General features: G+C 45.3%; 1 protein-coding gene across 1 annotated transcript in view; it reads right to left on the bottom strand.

Moving 5' to 3' along the window:
• Nucleotides 1-19,804, bottom strand: part of LOC144149213 (uncharacterized) — a 59,070-nt gene that overhangs the window by 25,480 nt on the left and 13,786 nt on the right. The window contains exons 5-8 of the mRNA XM_077680751.1: nt 10,377-10,595; nt 9,670-9,866; nt 3,541-3,584; nt 650-708 (exon numbers count right to left, since the gene is read on the bottom strand). Of these exons, the coding sequence (XP_077536877.1) occupies nt 650-708; nt 3,541-3,584; nt 9,670-9,866; nt 10,377-10,595 (519 nt within the window). The remainder of the gene's footprint in view (nt 1-649; nt 709-3,540; nt 3,585-9,669; nt 9,867-10,376; nt 10,596-19,804) is intronic.

Below are 19,804 nucleotides of genomic sequence, written 5' to 3'. Positions count from 1 at the left end.
TACGAGCTACGATCTGCGTACGAGTTTTCATGGCGTCATTTCAACTATTTTCTTGCCACCCCTTTCTTAGGGAAAAGTTGCCGAGTTTTTCTTGTCACTGCAGTTTTATCCGAATTAGTTCCGTTTTCTGGATCTGGCTCACTTCGGAAAAAAAAAACATGCCTCATATGTTTTAAGCTGTATTTGCTGCTGATATTTTTCAGATGATGTATGTGTGTTCACACCAATTTGTCTCCGAAGTTATCTGGCCTTCAAAACTTTGCGTCAGTGCTCCTTTAAAGTGCTCTTTTGTGATCGCCAAGCTATTAAGCATCAATGAAAGCAATAAAAACGGAACATAAAATTTTGGTGTCATTACTCCTCTAAAGTAACCATAAATAATTCACAAGCGACACTGCACAACTTTCACCCAAGTAAAGACCATCGCTTGGAACACGTTAGACATGGCTAATCTCCCTGAACCATGTAGCACCCTTTCGCGCTTCCCGCCTGCCTTTCTGGAGAGTATAACCTCGAGCATAACTTCGAGAATATAACTTCGAGGCAGTTTAAACAAAAACGCAAAGTGTTCTCCTACCCCCTACGTCGTTCCCACAAGAAATAAACTCAGCGCTTGAGTAAGATGTTATCGTCCAGATCTCCAACTTACCTTAACGGCGACAATAGCTGACCGATGAGCACGAAAAACTCGTAGCTTGTTCTGCTGGCCTGTCAAAATGATAAAGCAAATGTTGCGCTTGAGTTTAAACACCAGCACCGCATTCGTCTCTTAAAAGGGGCCATGAAGTCAAAAAATACATTTGTTTCATTAAAAAGAATGCTTTGTCCCCGTAGGAATGATACTAATTTTGTCGCAAAATTCAAACAAATTATAGAGATATTGGGTAAAACAGGTGAACCAGTGCCCACTCACCGGCCACTTGCCAGCCTTATCTATCTATGAGGTCACAGAATTTTATTTGTGGAATTGGAAGGCGCCGACCAAGGCCAACGCCAAGAAACACGAATGGGAAATTGTAGTGGGGCTGTAGGTCTGATTTATGATATCATCTGAACGTTAACCTGCAGTTAACGCCGCGAACAAAATGTTTTAGGTCGGGCTCCCAATATGTTACCCCTGCCGGCATTCATCACTGTAATAGCACGAAATTTAAAAAAGTTTTGTCATTCTTTGCATTGTTTCGGGTAAATAAATGTCTTTCGTGACCAGAATGGACCTGAGTGAGCTACGAAATGCTGGTTATTTTAAACTGAACGGAGTTGCGTTTCGCCTTCATGGCCCCTTTAAACCCCACTGTGATGTTATTTTCCTGTAAGGAACCTGCAAATATGCTGCGCGTCGCACTATATCCACTGAAATTCCGCCCCCTGTGCTGTTTGCTTGGGCTTTGACACACTAGTCCAACCAGTAGCTATGATGCAGCACCGGGTATGCTTGTCGTTTACTAGCTGTCGGGCATGACCGTGTCACTTAACGGGACGAGAACCAAAATTACACATGAATGCTTCCTTCGAACTGGACCGTCTTTAAAGGAGCCATGAAGAGAAAACACAAGTTTGGTTCATTCGAAAGATTGCCTCGTTAGAACCATAACGACACCACTTATAACGCAAACTTCGCTCAAATAAGCTACATAATTAGGAAAAACGGGAATGGTCATGCGACCCACCAGCTCATTTCCCGCAACAGAACCTATGCCGTCACATGGGCTAAGCTCTGCGATTGGCGGAGGCCGGCAAAAGCAAACGCATGTTAGGCAGGGCTTACAGTTTGCATAGCGAGCTAAATGCCCGTGAAACATACTGCACATTCTTTTTATGACAAAGAACGGTGGAGTAAACGGTTGAAGTTCCGAACGAACACGCAAGCGTGTGCGCCAATGCGTACGAAACAACCGCCTGGCCGAGCTCGACATCTCGCCGTCGCGCAGACGAATTTTCGGGTTCGAGGCGCTCTGACCTTGGAGGAAAAATGCCGTAAACACCGCGCATTGACGCTCGTATCTTTCTGGTCGAAGCAGAGAGCTCGCGCGAACGGCTTTCCATACACGACACCGGCCAACTGGCATAAGCGATACTGCTACTGAAGTTGAAAATACGGCACATACGTACCAGTCTGTATTCGTCCGTGGCGACGGCGCTGACGAGGCAGCGGTGCCGACGGCAGGGCGTTCGTCTGTTGTGGCTATCGCGGAATGGTCGCTTTCCCGTCCACCGCGTATCCCACAACTCTTGCCGCTCGTGCACTTAGAAGCGTTGAGCGTTCAAGTGGTGTGAGGTTGTTAAATGCAAGCCCGAGCTCCTCGGCGAGAGTTTTGTTCTCCGGATCAGGCGATTCCATGACTAGGGCTGCGGGTGCACTAGGTTTTACTAGCATTTTTAAAATGGCCGCCGTCTCGGTCGACTCCCGCGTGTGGGTGCTATATGGAGTCGACATACTAAGTATCTGTTTCATGGACCGGCCCGTGTGACACCATTGCTCACGTCACCAAATGTGCAATTTTAGCGGGAGATTTAAAATTTTGGCTTAAATTGCCTTATTTCTCAGTGAATAAAGCATCATTTGCTCCCGGGAAAGCGCTTGGGGTACTATGAAACACCTAATCTTTCGAATAAAACAAACTTTTGTTTTCTCTTCATGGCTCCTTTAAACCACGAATATGCGATACAGTTCCCTATACACCGCTGCTTGTCAACTGCATCACACTTGGTACATTTACGCAATTGAGGGACATTTCTATAAGTGAACGTGATGTCATTTCTGCCGCAATATCATCGATGGCATTGCTTCTGGCTGCGATGTCATATTAGCCTTTAAGAAATTAATGCAGCTTGATCTTCGTTGTCTATTATGATCAATCAGTGAAAGCTGCCCCCTGAAAACTGTACATAACTTCCGATTTAAGCGTTAATCAAACATCACAGCTTCTTCCATCTAGCGTAAATGCATTGCGGCCACTTCGGGTGTAAACTTCTTCCGTTGCTCAGTTTCGCCTACATCTCTGCGAAGGAGACGCACCCCAAATTTGCTTGCCGCAATTAAATTTTAGCACATGAAGTCCTGCTCTTTACTAGAGTTGCTCAGATATCAAAATTTGCAAGCTTACTACACACTTCAACAAGAAAAATTGTACTTGTAGATGCTTTTTCCACTACTGCTTCTCAGGAAAACCTGTTGTGTGAACCTGTTTAATTGGGAATCGCAGAACAGTGTATGACAAGTGCAGCTTCAAGTATTATCTTTCCGTACCACGTAAACACATCGTTATGTTAACACACCTTTGTGTTAATAGGCGATCAAAAGACGTCCCAGCCACGAGCCTCAGGCATCCCGAACACTTTCATAGACGTCACAGCTTTGACCTAACGGGATCTACTCGAAACGTGTGGACTGAAATTCCCCAGTGAAGTGTTTGCGGCTAAGGTATCGTGCTACTTTAAAAAGTATTGAATATCACAGCTGTTTTACTACTGTGGATTTCGCACAAGTGGGACGAACATGCTCACAAACGAAAAAAAAAAAAGAAAAATAGAACTCACTGATGTTGGCACTGGCAGTGGAGTCCTCTATTCTCGACCGCTTACTGTAATAAAACATGTGTAACAGTTTCGCTTGGAGCCTCACAACATGGTATTTCAATATTGAAGAAATTGCAGTGCTACATATTTGGTACTGCCTTTTCGTTCACGCTCGAAATACAAAATAATCATCAGGCAAACCTAACAGACACCTCTTAAGCTATGTTTAGTGAACGTACTTATAGGGTTGCCAAGTGCTTAATGACCTTGTTTGAACTGGAAATCTCACCTTTCACAGTTTTTTCAGCTTTAGTTCGGCAATACGTGGTTCCTTTTTTTAAATAGCTAAAGCTGGTATTTCTCACCTTTGTTCCCCTTCCGTTTTTCACAATAAAAAATAATATAACATGTCAAAAATTTGCAGAGGGTCTGCCTACAGAGATTACAAAGCAAGGGTGGTGCTGACACCTTGGAGCAAGTGTGGAAAATATCAATGCAATTACTCAGCGTGGCGACATAGATGGCACGATCATTGGCCGGCTGTTCCCCTAGTTTCTGAATTTTGTAGCCAGTTAACTCTCTCTTCCTCTCCACACAAACACACACAGATATATATTGTAAGCACTGTAGTTCGCCGCCGAACAATATTTCACTTATTTTAATCTTATGTGTAATCATCATCAGGTGTCATCCTTTTCAGTAACGCTTCATCTTCTTCACCTGTACATGATTATTATCATTCCTGAGGCTAGTTCTGCTTGGCTGCGCGTTGGCCAAATAAATGACGTCTGTCTTCCCTGCTCTATCAGCGAGCGACTTCACCTTGAAGGCCTCTTACAATATATATATATATATATATATATATATATATATATATATATATATGGAATCAGAATAGCAAATGACGAGCTCGTTGAATTAAGACAGAAATAAGGGTCGCAGTCAAGAAAACCATGGAAAGCAAATGGGAGAATGTGGTAGGTCATTGAAACAGATAAAGCAATTTGGGAAGACCGAAAGAAAGTGGGGAAAAAATGCCCGCCTGGTGGAATCCGAACCCACGACCTCCAGAATACGCGTCTGGTGCGATGACCACTACGTTACCGGCGTGGCTATTTTCCCCTTCACTTTCTGGGGTATTTATGTTGAGGTATTTTTTGTTTCCTGCGCTTGGGGGTGGTAGCCAGCGCCACTCGGACTACTCGGGGTGAAGGGGACCTTCTTTTTAACCCCCGGGCAGTGACTCGAGTGTCTACGACATGTCGAGAGTGGTCGACCAGCCTTGAACCCTCTTAAGCTCCCTATGGCACCAAGACTGCCAGAACAGAGGCCCTCGCTATGCATGTAGTGAATCAGAAAGGGAAATGAGGGGCTCGTTGAATTAAGACAGAAATAAGGGTTGGCAGTCAAGAAATTCTTGGAAAGCAAAGGGGAGAATGTGGTAGGTCATTGAAACAGATAAAGATTTTGGAGAGACAGAAAGAAAGTAACGAAAAAATGGAGGTTCAGAGGCCGTCAACTAGCGCCGCCCCTCGACAACCGCGGGAGACGCGGAGCGTCTTGCGGTATCCCAGCGGCTCGCCACGTGAAACGTGGTCTCTGAACCTCCCTAAATATAAGCTGAAGTCAGGAGGAAATCCGCCGCAGAGATAGCGCGGTTGGTAGCGCACCGCACGCGTTATGCGGAGGTCGTGGGTTCGATTCCTTCTTCCGATCACGGCGGATTTTATCTCGACTTTGATTTCTTAATTCCTGTATCACACAAAAATGACATTCACTTCATTCGGCGCTATAAAGCACAGTCAAGTAGCCGAATAGCACTGGCAATAAGGACTGCATCTTTGATGTCTGATCCCCGCCCCGGCTAGTATGAAACCTACGGGGTGAGCAGAACACTCATAATTGCAGAATTCCCAATAAAGCAAGGAATACTGAATCAGCATTGTTATTAGTCCGCAGCGCGTCTTCCTTCTCGATTCTGTTCAGATTCTCGACTATCGTCGCCAAGTCGAGCGTATGATATTGGTTGTCGTGATAGTTAGGACCTATGGCTATTATATACAGACAAATATACATATGTGTATATATACTATTTCTATTAATTTCCACTAATATGTCCTTAACACGCGTTGCTTCGTTCACCCACTCTGCTGTCTTCTTGTCCCTTAACGTTACACCGATCATCTTCCGTTCGATTGCTCGCTGAGTCGTCTTCAATTTAATTTAAACCCTTTTAGTGAGCCTCCAAGTTTTTTCCCCGTAGGTAATTACCGGTAAGATGCAGCTGTCATACACTTTCTTCTTCAGATACAATGGTGAACTTCCATTCATTATCTGAGAATGCCTGCAGAATGCTCCACCCCATTCCTTTCTTTCTAATTATTTCCGCCTCATTGTTGGGAACCGGGCTCATTACTTGTCCTAAGTAGATATATTCGCTTACTACTTCCACTGCCTCGCCACCTATCTCAAACCGCTGTGCTCTCCCGAGGATAATGAGCATTACTTTGGTTTAGAGCATATTAATTTTCATGCGCACGGTTCTACTCTGTTCTTCCAGTGCGGTAATCATGCTTTGCAATTCGTCCCCCGAGTTACTTGGCAAGGCGCCATCAGTAAATCTGAGGTTACTGAGGTATTCTCCATTAACCCTTACGCCTACTTTTTCCCAATAAAATGTTCTGAATACCTCTTGTAAACATTCTGTGAATAACTATAACTATAACTATTACAGGCAGGCAGGCAGGCAGGTATGAACAGGGCGAAAGGTCTAATAACTGTAGGTCTCGTGGTCACCCACTTGAAACTTTCAACTGCACCTGTACAACAAGGCGAAACAGCAGGCCAAAATCAAAACTAAAAATACAGCTTACGACCAGCTGCAGTTAGAAAACTCCTTTAACGTTGCTTAGAAGCACGTTTTGGTCTTTTAAGAATGTATCGTCAGCAGGAGTTCCCACATACATTTGCTTACCCCTCCCCATAAAGAAAAAACAACCCTTGGACAAGCTTCACCAGTTTCTCTTCACCACTCACGATTTGTGATATCACGCATTGTAGCAGAGAAAGACCTACGTGGTGGTGATTTGGTGGTGGTTTTTAAAGTTTCAGCCTTTCCTGAGATAAGAACGAACTTTTGCCATGAGAGACACAGTGGCGTTCCCCGTACTGTAATTTCGCAACCACTTTTTGCTGTTTATGTCCCTTAGGAGACTTGTAGAAAACCTCGAAGCTTCTTCGCAACAAACATCTGGCAATATCAGAACATGCCGCTATTGTACCGGAAAATGTTTCCAACTTGCCACCGACAGTGACGCGATTCGTGAAAAAATTTTAATGCGGGACAAAAATTATGACAAACCTTCATGGCCTAAGACCTGATCATCAGTTTTCACTCAGTGTACTTTGGCTAGAAGCGATAATGCCATCTATACCTTTTGCTAAGCAAAACAAAGCTGTTCATGTTGTGAACAAGAACTTTCCGTTTTTTTCTTCCTTCACGAGCACTTTGAAAGTTATGCTCGCGAAGTATTCCACACAGCAGCATCAAGACAGCAAAATAACCTTTTTTGTGCCAAGGATTAAATTACCCGAAACACGATCAAAACGTCAACAGCAGGGTTAAAAGGGAGGGTGAAATGGCGGTTGGCGTGTTATAAAAAAAGACAAGACAATAGCTAACTAAACAGCGGATGACGCAGTAGTACGCACATTTAGCAAGGCCATGGTTTACCGCAAGGATTTAAAAATTTGGCGGCCATAATGACTCTAAAATCTCTGGATTTTACCGCAGAACTATGGTTGTCTGGTATATCAACGTTCACATCTGACTTTGAAACACTGAGCAGTAGGCACTTGTGCAAAGAAGTTTAGCAGCTATTGGGACACCGGGATCGAAGAAACACGAGTTTTTTTAATATGTCGATTTTTCGTTTTCACTTGCGTCATCAACTATCCTTCTTTCACTGGGAAAAAATAAAAACGAAATCCGAAAGACAACTTAATAAAACGTGTCTGAATGACTCGCGGTGACCCACGAAAACGCGTTATCACGCCGAATTTTGACCATCTTTGAGAGTTATTGCCGCTGAGCAGCTTGGCTGGCCGCCATTTTGGTGACTTAAGAGGTATAAAAAGCATTCTTCTCTCAATCGAAGCGCTCGTCAGCTTCGTATCTCCGCGTAAAAAAATTAAAAAAAGTTTCCTCCTGCCTGTTTTGAGACCTCCTACTGGGTATTTAAATCACGTGACACGAATTCGGGATCACCATTGGCTGCCGCCACTTGTGAACCGTGTGCATCGTCTCGTTCGCTAGCTTCGCACATAGCATAAGTCTAGAGCTATCGTTTCGATTTCCTTGTCGCAAGTTTATCGCGAACGATGAGAAGAAGAGAGGCTTTCGTCGCCGCTAGTCCCACCCGTGCAAGGGAAAGCGCAAGCGGCGCATGATTGCGACGACAACGGCCACGCAGGAACAGCAGCCTCTACCAGGCGGGGCTGATATTATCAGCGACGCTATCGGCTTTGTAAGCGCATCGGATAACAAGCTGGCAGCCTTCCAAGGCGGAGAGACAGCCGGCAGTGGAAGAGGTGGAAGCGCGAAGTCGATGCTCTGACTGAAATTGTGTGCCGCGCCGTGTGCGCGACATGCGGGAAGTGCGAACTCGTCGTAGTTGAGGGCGCGAACAAGCTCAACGGCCTCGCATCGGTACTGGAACCCAAATGCAAAAACGGGCCCTACAGGAGTTTCTATTCACTCGTCGCATCGGGCTCCCGCCATCGGTCGCGGAGGCCGCGACCCGGAACTCTGCAGTGGAAGGCCTCGTGATAGTTTGGCCATCAATGTGAAAGCGGTACTCGTTGCACGCGTGGTTGGCATCCGACACGATAGGCTGTCCAGGTTATGCGGCAGGAGAGTTCTAGCTTTAGGACGTCAATTTAGACATTTCACACTATACCCCCCAAAAGTTTAATGTTGTTTGAGAAAGAATTTCTGACTCTGCCAAAGAGAATGTTTCAATTGAGTTCTTCTCAGTTTGCCGTTTTTGTCCCGTTTTCTGAGTTCGTGCCCAATAGTTTTCCCATTTAGAGTTGTCGTATTGCAATTAAATTGTGCACAGATGTTTAGTATAACACGTAGAGTGTACAAATATTGTACGTTATGCAATTTGTACCACTGGGCATTTCTGACGGCCATAAAACAAAAATAAAGCAAAAAAGGCACACTACCAGACAATTCTTTTCCTGGTGAAAGAAACGGACATAAACATTTTTTTCAGGTAGACATATGTACTCTGCAGTTCATAAGTAACCACCTAGGCTATTTTAAAACTTTAGGTAATAATTTTTACTATAAAAATAGTCTGCACAAACAAGTTATTTTTCTGCACATCACGCTGTGTAAAATTTTATCCGGAATCTCATTGCATATATGAGATTCGAGAATTGCAAATTCGAAATCTCATTGAATATATGAGGAGAGGAGGCGACTCTTTATACGCTGTTCAAATTTAAGCCTCCTAACTTCGTTATTAAAAAAAAGTTGTTTAGAACAATTTTCGCCTGAGATAAATGAGGGTACAGGTGTTTGGCTTGTTCGCAAAAAAACGTTTGCCGTTGAAGTTTCTACAGGCAGTATTCATAGCAGAGGTGCTTCTGCAACAAAAAATATATAATAGTGCATGCGCGGTTGCGAACAAGCGGCTTCGATGCTCTATGAGCCGTCGATTTGCTTTACACGGTGGTTCGATCCTAGACATGCCAAAAATCACCCGAGTAATTTTCAGGCGAATATATTGTGAACAATAATTAGGTGCACAAGCACAGGTGCTTCAGCAGAGCCCATGAAACAGCTGGACTAATATAAAGTGCCAAAGGCAGCTGTGTAAATCGGTAAGGGCTTCCGTTTACTTCCCTAACCTCAGCCGCCTGTATTAGCTGCATGTGATACACCAGTGAAGAAAAAAAAGAAAGTGCTCATTGTTAGTGACTTTATCGTCCCTTCCAGAAAAAGCAAACACACCTTTTATCGTCAAATGCTTCCCACGAAATCACGAACACAATTTGCCTTTGCCTTGATTCGTCTGCCCGCCGAGTTAGAACTTCTGCTAGTGCTGGCTACGTATTATTTCGAGAGCACTTTGTACGCACGTGGGCGAGCCTGGACTTTCTTCTGCCGTCATGTCCCGCTTTGAAGTGGCCTGTGTTGTTTGCGCGCCGCCGCTCGCTTCCCGAGACACTGTTGGCGTCATCCGCGAAGAGCCAGGTGTCGATAGCTGCTGCAATAACTGTGCTTCCCCGATTTTCAAAATTTGCTTGTCTGAGGGCCGGCTTGTAGAAGACGACCCCTGCGATAGAAGACGACACAGCAAAACTCAGCATGCTATGCAAGCTAGCAACCATTTGCTTTCATCACAAAGCGCGACGCATCCACAATATGCACAGCTTCGGCTGCCAGACCAGCATACAGGGCTCTGTTTCGGCAGTCGCCGAAGTCATGTTGATTCGGTACCCCGTGAGAGCAACGTGCACGCCACACGATGTTTTTGAAAGATATGAGCGAAAGCCTCTCCTTTATGGCTTCAAGTTACTGTCTTTTGCTGAAACAACAGGCATTTCTCTTGCGCTCCCTAATCGCAAAGTAACAGTACTCTTTGCGTAGGGCTGCATGCAATTGTTTTTCTTCTCCATCGTAGATAACAAGCCATTGCACAAAGAACGCCTCACAAAATCTCGTTGCTCGTGAATTTAGGTGTATCGAATTGTTCAACTATATCGCCCCGACTGGTTCGACATGACCGGGTTTGATTCCTGTCATTGCCGGGATCAATGCATTTGTGACGTGTACAGTGCCTCACTTTCTGTTGTTCCTTTTCGTCCACTGTGGACGGGTTCATTGCAGCGGCGTTGTTTTGGCAATCCTCCGACAAGCCAACTTTCTTGCTGGCAGCAGACGGTTCGTCTGTAGCGCACTCGTATTGGCAGCCGTCCGCCGACTCATCCGTGGGGTGTTTGTCCCGCTCCATGAACTCCGCGGGCTCTGTTGTGGGAACAACCGTTGTCCTCCCCAAAGAAGGCTGCAAAGAAAAAGTCAGGGAAGAGGGCGAAAATCTCCCCATTTCCTCCATTTCTGGCACAAGAGTCCATTCTCATGTGGCTACAGGCCCACCACTTCCTTTACCGCGATCTACTAGTCCGCTTCCCACACTGCCTCTATTGCTTTCAGCAACTGCTAAACGAGCCTTGAAATTCAGCCCCAGTAGCCTAAAATTTCTGTTTCCGGCTGCCGGTAGGAGTGAACGCGGGATGGTTAGCTTCGTACTCACTGCGACAACGGCCGATGTCGGCTGTGGTGAACCGTTTTTACGTACTGAGCGGGTGTGCCGTACACTGAGATAAGTGCCTGGGTATCGGGAACGGAGAGTGGAACACAGCACGGGCGGTATTTCAGAATATCAAGTGGGTAACGACGCCGGTTAAGTACTTCGGCGGGCTCCTTGAGTATTATTCCGCCAGTGATCCTTACTGGCGAAGACAACCAGTGGAGTCACGAGAGAAAACAAAGGTGGAAGGGCACCAATTTATCCATCTTTGCTTGTGGACAGTATGCAACATTTTCATGGTTAGCAAACTGTGATACATGTTACAAGCTTAGTACTCCACTGTTCGAAGGCAGATGTTCAAAAGTTGCATAGGATTTCCGGGGTATTCATCTGGAGCTCATCCTGAGAGCCAACGAGCCATACAAATCTCTTCCGACAGGTACGGGATGGGGGGTTAGAGTTAGCTAATTTATTGTCGCGACAGTTGGTGAACCGTTCTTTTTTTATTTTTCCTTGCGAGATGTAAAAGACCCATTTTTGCGCACTATTCGCCAAGTTAGGTTAGGCAGGATATTGCCTGAATTTACATTTACGACATTGTGTTTGCTTGGAGGTATCTGCGGTTACTTCAAAGAAGTTGTTGATCCTTTTCGTTTCTAATTGCGCGTTTTTCATCGGAATATTTGAGTGCAGTATCTAGGGAAAAACTGTATGATGATCTTTGTTACACTGCCTTCCAGTTACCTTGCATAGAACCATTTACTCTGCAGGACCAGGACGAGATGTGTTAAAACGGGTTAAAAGAATGCCAGTTGCACTGGCGGTTAAAAGGCTGTTCTTTAAACTACATACAACTACTCTCCTTGTCAAGACATGCATGCAAGAAAAGGGTTTTTGATGCCGTTGGGGGAACATTGTTGGTTGTGCGAAAAACCGGAAACGATTGAACATGTTTTCATTTATTGTTGGACGGGGTTTTCTTCTCAGTTGTGCTGAAACGAACGCTGAAAAAGAAGTTCCAATTGAAGCTCACGGTATTCGGTATTTGTCCGTTCAAAAGCAAGATGGTATTCCATTGGATTTATTCATCCTACTGGGCCCGCACAGTATATGGAGGTGTCCGATGGCAGTCCGGTACTCCAACATTGAGGTACGCGTCCTGTCGGGACTATTTCCAAGAGGCCGTGGTCTCCTTCATTTAAGTTGTAAAGGCACAAGTTGATGTACCAGACTGGCTGTCACAGGTGGAAAAGCTAACACAGATGGAAATATTCGAACCACTAGCGCTATACCTCAAAGTCGGTATAGTAATTTTATCATGTAGTTCAAATTTTTTTGTGTCTACTACTGGCTGTGTTTGTACCAACTGAACATGTTTGGAAATAAAGAAAAATGCCCCAGTAGCCTAGGGTTTAGCCCGAAAGAACAGATTCCCATTTGACCTCTTCCCGTTTGAACCCATTCCCAAAACGCCCTTCCCGCTTGACCCGTACCGTGTGCGCCCGTTCCCGAAACCACCTTCCTGTTTGGGCGCTTTCTGTTTCAGCCCGTTCCCAAAACGCCCTTCCCGTTGTAACCCGCTCCAAAAGCGCCCTTCTCATTTGAACCCGTATCGTTCCAACCCATTTGAATTTCTGAAAACATGCGTTACCGTCTTCGAAACTGTTCCCCAAAATGTGCTAAGAAGCAACGGGTCATGCACTAAAAACTTGTATGCACCAAATTTTCCGGAATCGACCGATATTTCCGGCGGATAAAAGTTTCCAAATGCCTTAGGCCGATACTGCCCTCTTGACACAAAATTTGTAGCGGCGAAAGTGTACTAGAAAGATACCCAATATCTTGAGTAATGCACGCATTGGATTTTTCTGCAGTTGGTGTTCGTACGTGCTGCTGAAATTTGTTTATCAGCCGCGCTTATGCTCATTGTTTGGAGCGTAGCTTTGTCTTCGGGTTCGAGAGATCTATATAGATCAAAGATGTCTGTAAGAGAGACTTTAAAAAAGGCAAAACCATGTGCAGAAATCTGAGCATTGGCTACTAATGCCTTTCCTACGTGAGTAGTGGGCAGATATTTTTATTTATTTACCGATACTTTACGGCCTGGTCGGGCTCATGCAGGAGTGAACACAGAAACACATCAGTATTCGTTGTCGTAGTTTAAAAACGCCCAACACAAATAAGTAAAAGACATAAATATGTAATAGACGCAAAGGGGTCCGAACAAGGATATGCATTCGTAATGTATTCCAATTTTAAAACACGACAATTCAACCAGAACACATATTTCCAATACGTGGGGAAAATTCTTCTAACGATACCGAGTTCACTGTTCGTTCAGTTAACTTCTTCCAGTAAGAAATTGCACGAGGAAACAAAGAGAACTTTCGAATAGTAATTAAGCTGATTGGCTGCCTAATTATCTTACTATGACGTCTTCTCTCTGAACGTCTGAAAGGCCCGTGGAGGTAGTATTCCCAAGACAATTTTAAGTTTCTGTAGTAAAGAAAATTTAGGCTAGAGACGACCCTGCGTTGCTTACGTTTCTGAAGGTTTGTCCTAATAAAGGAGCCATGAAGAGAAAATACAACTTCGTTTAATTTGAAAGAACTAGGATTCAGTATCTCACCCAGCTCCATTAAAGCCACAAAAGATGTTTTTTTAACGAAAAAACAAGCAAGAAGTATTTAAAAACCTTCAAATTTTGCGCCACAGTGACGTGTTTTGAGCAAGAATGACGTCATACAGGCCAACAATAAAACATAATTTTCAGTGCGTTAACTGCACGTTAGCATTCAAGTGATGCGGTCAAATTAAACTAGAGGCCCCATTACAGACGTCCAGTCATGTGCGGTCACGACAGGTCAGTTAGGCGGCCGCCAATCGCACAAACAAGGTTCCGTGACGTCATAGAAAAGTTGTGGGAAATTGGCTAAGGGGTCGCGACTGCTTCACTTCTTTAATATCTCTGTTATTTGTTCGAAGATTGCGATGTTATTGGTATCATTGTTATCGGGACTAAGCAGTCTTTCTAATAAACCTAACTTGTATTTTGTCTTCATGGCTCCTTTAAGCAAACTGAATACACTAGAGTGAAGGGAATAAACAGAATCAATAAAACGCAAAGCTAAGTTTATAATTTTCGCCGCTTCTCACGACTGCGATTTTTTATAGCCAGATGTGGCATATGTGACGAGGGACTGACAGCTCCTTTTGTAATGGACACGCCTGGTTGACAAAGGCCGAAATTCCTTCGGCGCGCGTCGTAGGAACAATACTTATAGAGGCCGCCCGAGGGTCGATGGCCAGCGCTCGGAGTTGCTATAGGTCGGTTGGTTTTTATTAGTTATTTACTCGTCCTTTGATGAATATCTTGAAGCTTGAGTTAAAGTTAGCCCTAGAGTGTGGATAAAATATGTGTTTGTGTATAAACCTTTGGTTGATCGTGTGTTAGTAGCTCCTCCTCACACTCTTTCGGGACACGGCCTTGATGGCGTCGTTTTAATGTAATAAAACTCAAGTGCCTGGTGTTTTGGGGCGGATCTAAAGAATCTAGAGACGAGAGTCAGTCGACCGAACAAGAGCAAACGAGGGCAGACGCAGGGCGACCCTCGCGACCTGAATACATTTAGTTAAGTGCATTTAGGTATTTCGCTGTTTTGTTTTCATAAACGATGTGTTTGTAATTTGTTAATTTGTTGTTAATTTGTTAATTGCTTTGTTAATTTAAAAGATTTTTGTTAATTGTTAATTTGTTTGTTAGGGTTTGTTAATTTAAAATATTTGTTAATTGGTATGACTTGAGTTGTAACGAAATGTCGTCGTCTGTAGATTCAAAAAGTGAAGCCCAAGTTTGAAAAGCAGTCAAGGACTCTGGATGTACTGAGCATGCTATCGCAGCGGCTGTGAACAAACGGAAATAAAGAAAAAACAATAAGAAAATGTTTTTTATAATGTTTCATAAACTGGGTACGTTATTCCGGGAAGGTTCTTTCGCCCCGGGTTGAAATGGGAAGGAACAAACGGGAAGGTTGAAATGGGAACGGGTACAAACGGGAACGGGCCAAGTGGGAAAGGGCGAAACGGGAAGGTCGTTTTGCGCCGGGTTGAAACGGGAGGGAACAAGCGGAAAGGATGAAATGGGAATGGGTTCAAACGGGAACCTCCCGTAGACTAATGTGTAGAGCCACGGGTTCTTGGTGCCTGGCTTCGAGCCCCAACAGTGCAAAAGGTTTTGCAAGAACCGTGATTTTTTTAATCTAAAATGCTCTCCTGGCTTATTTATACCATTCTTTTTGCACGTAAGGGCGGTTTTTTATCTTTTAGGTTCGCTTTTTGGGTGGGGCACGGCATCCCAACACGTTAAAAGGGACACTGAAGTGGTTTGTAAACATTGCGGGATTGCTAGGGCAAACTGTAGTCTCGAGTCTCCAGGCCATTATTCGACTACTCTCGCTTGCGTTTACGCGACTTTATTCAGTAGAAAAATCAATTAAACATGCTGTCCTCCTCTCTGCATCCCCCTTGCCGATTTTCTATTAAGTTTCGTATGACGTCAAAACAAGATGGCTTGGCTCGACTGTGCTGCTGTGCGGCTCGCCGACCCTCCGGCAGAATTGATCGGCCCAGCGTTTAGTCGGCCGGCCGCCGGCGAGTCGTCGCAATTCGTTCGCTCAGTGGAGACAAAACCACGGCACGTTTGGGACACGAAAAATATGCCCTTAGTGTTTTAGGTTGTAGGCTGCACCCGTATCAAGCTAGAAGTCAAAAGCCCATGGTTTACCATGCACACGTGTTCGACGTGCCAACGTCGTCGCGTGAATTCGATGCGGTTGACTTTCTACGTCGTTTCTTCGATACCAACGCATGTAACGACAAAAATGGCATCAACGGCATGGTCACCGCCGAAGAGAAGTCTTTCGCTTGTGATTTCCGAAACAAAACAGCATCAAGGAGGTTTTCCCAGATATGCCTATAGCGGACAGCAACATGGGCTGATTGAGCAAGCAATATTTCGGCCTCCTATTTAGTTTCCGTCGCACGCGTGGTCGCGTAGCGGTACAGTAGGCCGCCAGGAGGTTGCCTTCTTGACATTCCCATAGTTGTGCACGCAACGGAGCATATGTTACCCTAACGGCTACAATTGATATAATAAAAGATTATAAAATAATTATGGCTCCCCTTCAACTTCTTTATAACGAGGTTTGAGTGTATTGGTTTTGTTATTTCGAGTTGGTCAAAGCATAGGGCTCTATGGGTGTCTGAGGTGGGATAGGGATATCTTCGTTAAAGGAGCCATGAAGAGAAAATGCGAGTTGGTTTTATTCGAAAGATTTCGTCTTTTATAGTGCCCCCAGCGCTTGTCCGGATACAAACGGTGCTTTATTCACTGAGAAATTAAACAACTTAGGTTAAAATTTTGATTTTCCCGCTCAATCGTGCGTTTTCGTGGTCCCAAATGACATCACAGGAACCGACCGCTCTGCAACCTAGAATACCTTCATTCACGCATCCGCCGTACAGGGTAGAGACACGTATACGCTGACGCCGCCATTTTCGGTTGCTCGCTCGCCGCCGAAGCAAGTCATTGTGTCAAAACCGCGCTAAAATTATCGCCGCAACGCGGTTTACTGAAGAAGTTTGAATCATATTGTCTGTTTCGCGTTGCTAGGTCTCATGGGAAACGAAAAGAATAACACTTTGAGCCCGTTGGCCCAATTGCGCCGGCACGGGACCGTTCAAAGGTTGTCTCCACCCTGTACAGCGGTGTTGGTTTGTTCCCGCGTTTCTTTACGTTCCGTAACCTAGATGGCGCCACCATACCATGGCAAGCGTTTGGTTTGTTTTTGCCCGCATTTAAACCTGGCTTGTTTTTGTTCTGGGAGAAAATATTCGTTCCCTGAAACAGTGTGCTCGCTTGACAAATGGGGTCACGTAAGACACCGTAGCTTGCGTCAATCGGCCAGTGTCGTCTGAGACAACCCCAAGCCCCGTAGTGCTGTGCAGCTAAACCAAGCATGCTGTGCGCAGTACGAACAGCAGAACGCATCAGTACTTGTATGTTTACATGTGCTTTCGTAACTTCCACTGTTTGTCCCATCATTCTTATTGCTTTGTAAAGAATGTGCCCTAAATTTAAGCGCAAATCGCTCGTTCGTCTAGTTTGTAAGCTCTACCTAATTTGCGTCTGCTTCTGCCAGCCTCCGCCAATCGCAGAGCTTAGCTCATGTGACATCATAGGTTCTGTTGCGGGAAATGAGCTGGTGGTTCGCATGACCATTCCCGTTTTTCCTAATTATGTAGCTTATTTGAGCGAAGTTTACGTTAAAAGTGGTGTCAGTATGATTCTAACGAGACAATCTTTTGAATAAACCAAACTTGTGTTTTCTCTTCATGGCTCCTTTAAAGTGGGACTTTCGTTACGGCGGGTTTCATTAAATTGAGTTTTCACTAGCAACAACAACGCAGTAAAGGTCGTTGCGGCAGCGAAGAAGAAGCAAATCAGCTGCAATCATGGGCCTAAATTGTCGTGACGGTCGTGAAGGTTGCGTACAGCTTCGCCACATTAAAATCTTACGCGCCAGGGTGATCTTCCTTCAGTTTTTGGAGAGAAAAGTGTGTTCTAAAGTGTCGTCTCTCTTACACCACCGTCCCAACCTATTTAGAGACGTCGGCTATACAACCGGGTGGCAGGAAAGCAGGTATAAATTTAGTAGATTGCAAGAATGATGGACCAGTAGAACCAGTGCACAGACAAACAACAAGTCGATATTAACCACGAAATTGGTGAACATCAAAACCTCTAAGGCTGAGATAGCAGAAAATCAGATCGCAAAACATTACATCACTGCAGTTGTCGGTGCGGCGGCCGCACCGACAACTGCGGCGGCCGCACCGCACCGAGACGTTCCCGCTGAAGGTGGAACGAGGCTGTGCACCCCCAGTGGATAGTTAAATAAGGAATTATCACACGAGTTTAGCTGCACAATGCAGACAAAGATAAGATGTGGACAACTTTGCGTCTAGACCCTTCCTGCATTTTTTTGGTGAGTATTTTTATGGCCTCCAGCCAACCGGAGCCTCACTTTTCAGCCTCGCAACTGTAATGGTTGGTTATACACCCCAGTTAAACTATTTTTAAATACAATAGTTTTTTGGGGGGGCTATTTGAAGGCGAAGATTTTTGTCTGTCTGTCACTCGATTCAGCCGCCCGACCAAAGTGAAGCAGACGCTGCACAATAGGTTTATGTACACGGCTTAACGGCTAAGTCCGGTGGCAATGTTCATACTTCTCAATATTGCCGAGACAAAAACAAAATATTACGAATATTTGAGGCAAGGCATCAATACATGTGATATTCGCAGTGTTTTTTTTTAATTAAAAAGAATTAAAGCCGTTCCGCTTAATGCAAAGCTGTCGGAAGTGCAGAGCAGTGATTCGTCATAATGGGCTGTAGCGCTGTTATCCTCTCACTGCTACCACCCAATGCAATTCAAGTTTCCCGCCTTCGCAGTGCTCGCGCACCCCCTGCTAGAAACCGTGGCAGCTGGAGTTCCGTTCTTCTCGTGCTTGCTTTCCCCTCGAACGTGCCGGCGTCGCACTGCCACCTTTTTTCGATTACTATCGTAAAAACCAACAAAAGGAGCGTTACGTATATTTTGCCTCAAATGTACAGTGAGGTCCACTGTTAACGACGAGCGCGTGGATGCTGCGGTCAGCGAAGCGCCGGCGCCGAGAAGTGGGGGGAATCGAAAACAGCCGGCAAATGCAGAGTTACTTGATGTAGGAGTTGCGAAACTCCCCACAGGCCCCATGCATCAAAAAGTGACCCTACGATTGGTCCACTGTTTTGGATTTTCCCGTACAGTGGCTCCATCTATTGCTGACAAAATAACTGTACAACGTGGTTTGCCAAACGACGACCTGGGCGAAAAATGGTATTTCGGTGCTTACGTAAATTTGTTGGGCCGAAGAAGCCCAGCGTGCACAACCACACAAGCGTTTTATATGCATCTGAACCAAGAGCAGCAAAAAAAATGCGACCGTGTGTCAGCGAAATGCGTTGCTTCCTGCGCATTGTCGTCTGCTGTGCGTCATCGGCGATCTTCCGGCGGCAAAAAATAAGAGTTAAAAATTCGCTTCGACGGCTTTAGGCAAGCTTTGAAGGAATATTTAAAGCCACTTGATAAGCTACTGGATTAGTTTTGGCATTCAGTGTGGTGTAGGCCGAGCCAGAACTGCAAATTTAGTACTTCAGGTCGGACCTATGTTGTGCCGAAGTGCCCCGCAAGCGCCATCGGTCGAGGCAGTTCTATCGCAACAAAAACCGCACATAAGCGCTGAATAACTTCGGAAAGTACAAAAAAGTACGAACCTTTAAAATGAATTTTTGCGTTAAAGCGTCAGTTTGAATAATTACAGTGTTTTTAGATAGTGCGTGCGGTGGCCGCAGTGGCGTCACCGCACGTACGATATTAATATTTTTATTTATTTTGTTTGTAATTTTTGGCGAGGTGATTGTGCAGCGGCGTTGCGACTAAGGCCGCTGTGCAACGCCACCCCGTTACAAAGGGGAAGCCACTAAGCATCATCATCATCATCCAAAGGGGGGGGGGGGTATTTTCGAAGCGGGCTTTCGCAACTGCCTACGTGGAAGAGCTCTGGGCACATGCGCACTGACCGCATCAGGCGGGAGAAGTCACTCTGCCGTCTGCTACGGCTCTCGTCTGCGCCGCTCACATCCTTGAGTGCAAAATCCCTCAGCTTTCAAGCTGTGCGGCGCAGCGAGCGCCGTAACAGACGACAGAGCCGCCTCATGCGGTCAGTGCGCATGTGCCGGCTGTCTCCGATTCTCGCCACGTTTCGGCGCCGGCGCTTCGCGGAGCGCAGCACTTACGCGCTCGCCGTTTCCCTTTAACAGTGGACCCTACAGGTTTCTTTACGCTAAACAAGGGGGAGATG

This window comes from Haemaphysalis longicornis, unplaced genomic scaffold, assembly GCF_048455015.1.
Source record: "Haemaphysalis longicornis isolate Haplotype H1 unplaced genomic scaffold, Haemaphysalis longicornis Haplotype H1 scaffold_8, whole genome shotgun sequence".
Lineage (NCBI taxonomy): Eukaryota > Metazoa > Arthropoda > Arachnida > Ixodida > Ixodidae > Haemaphysalis > Haemaphysalis longicornis.
Note: the sequence above shows the minus strand (reverse complement) of the source record. Positions and strands in the feature narration are given on the sequence as shown.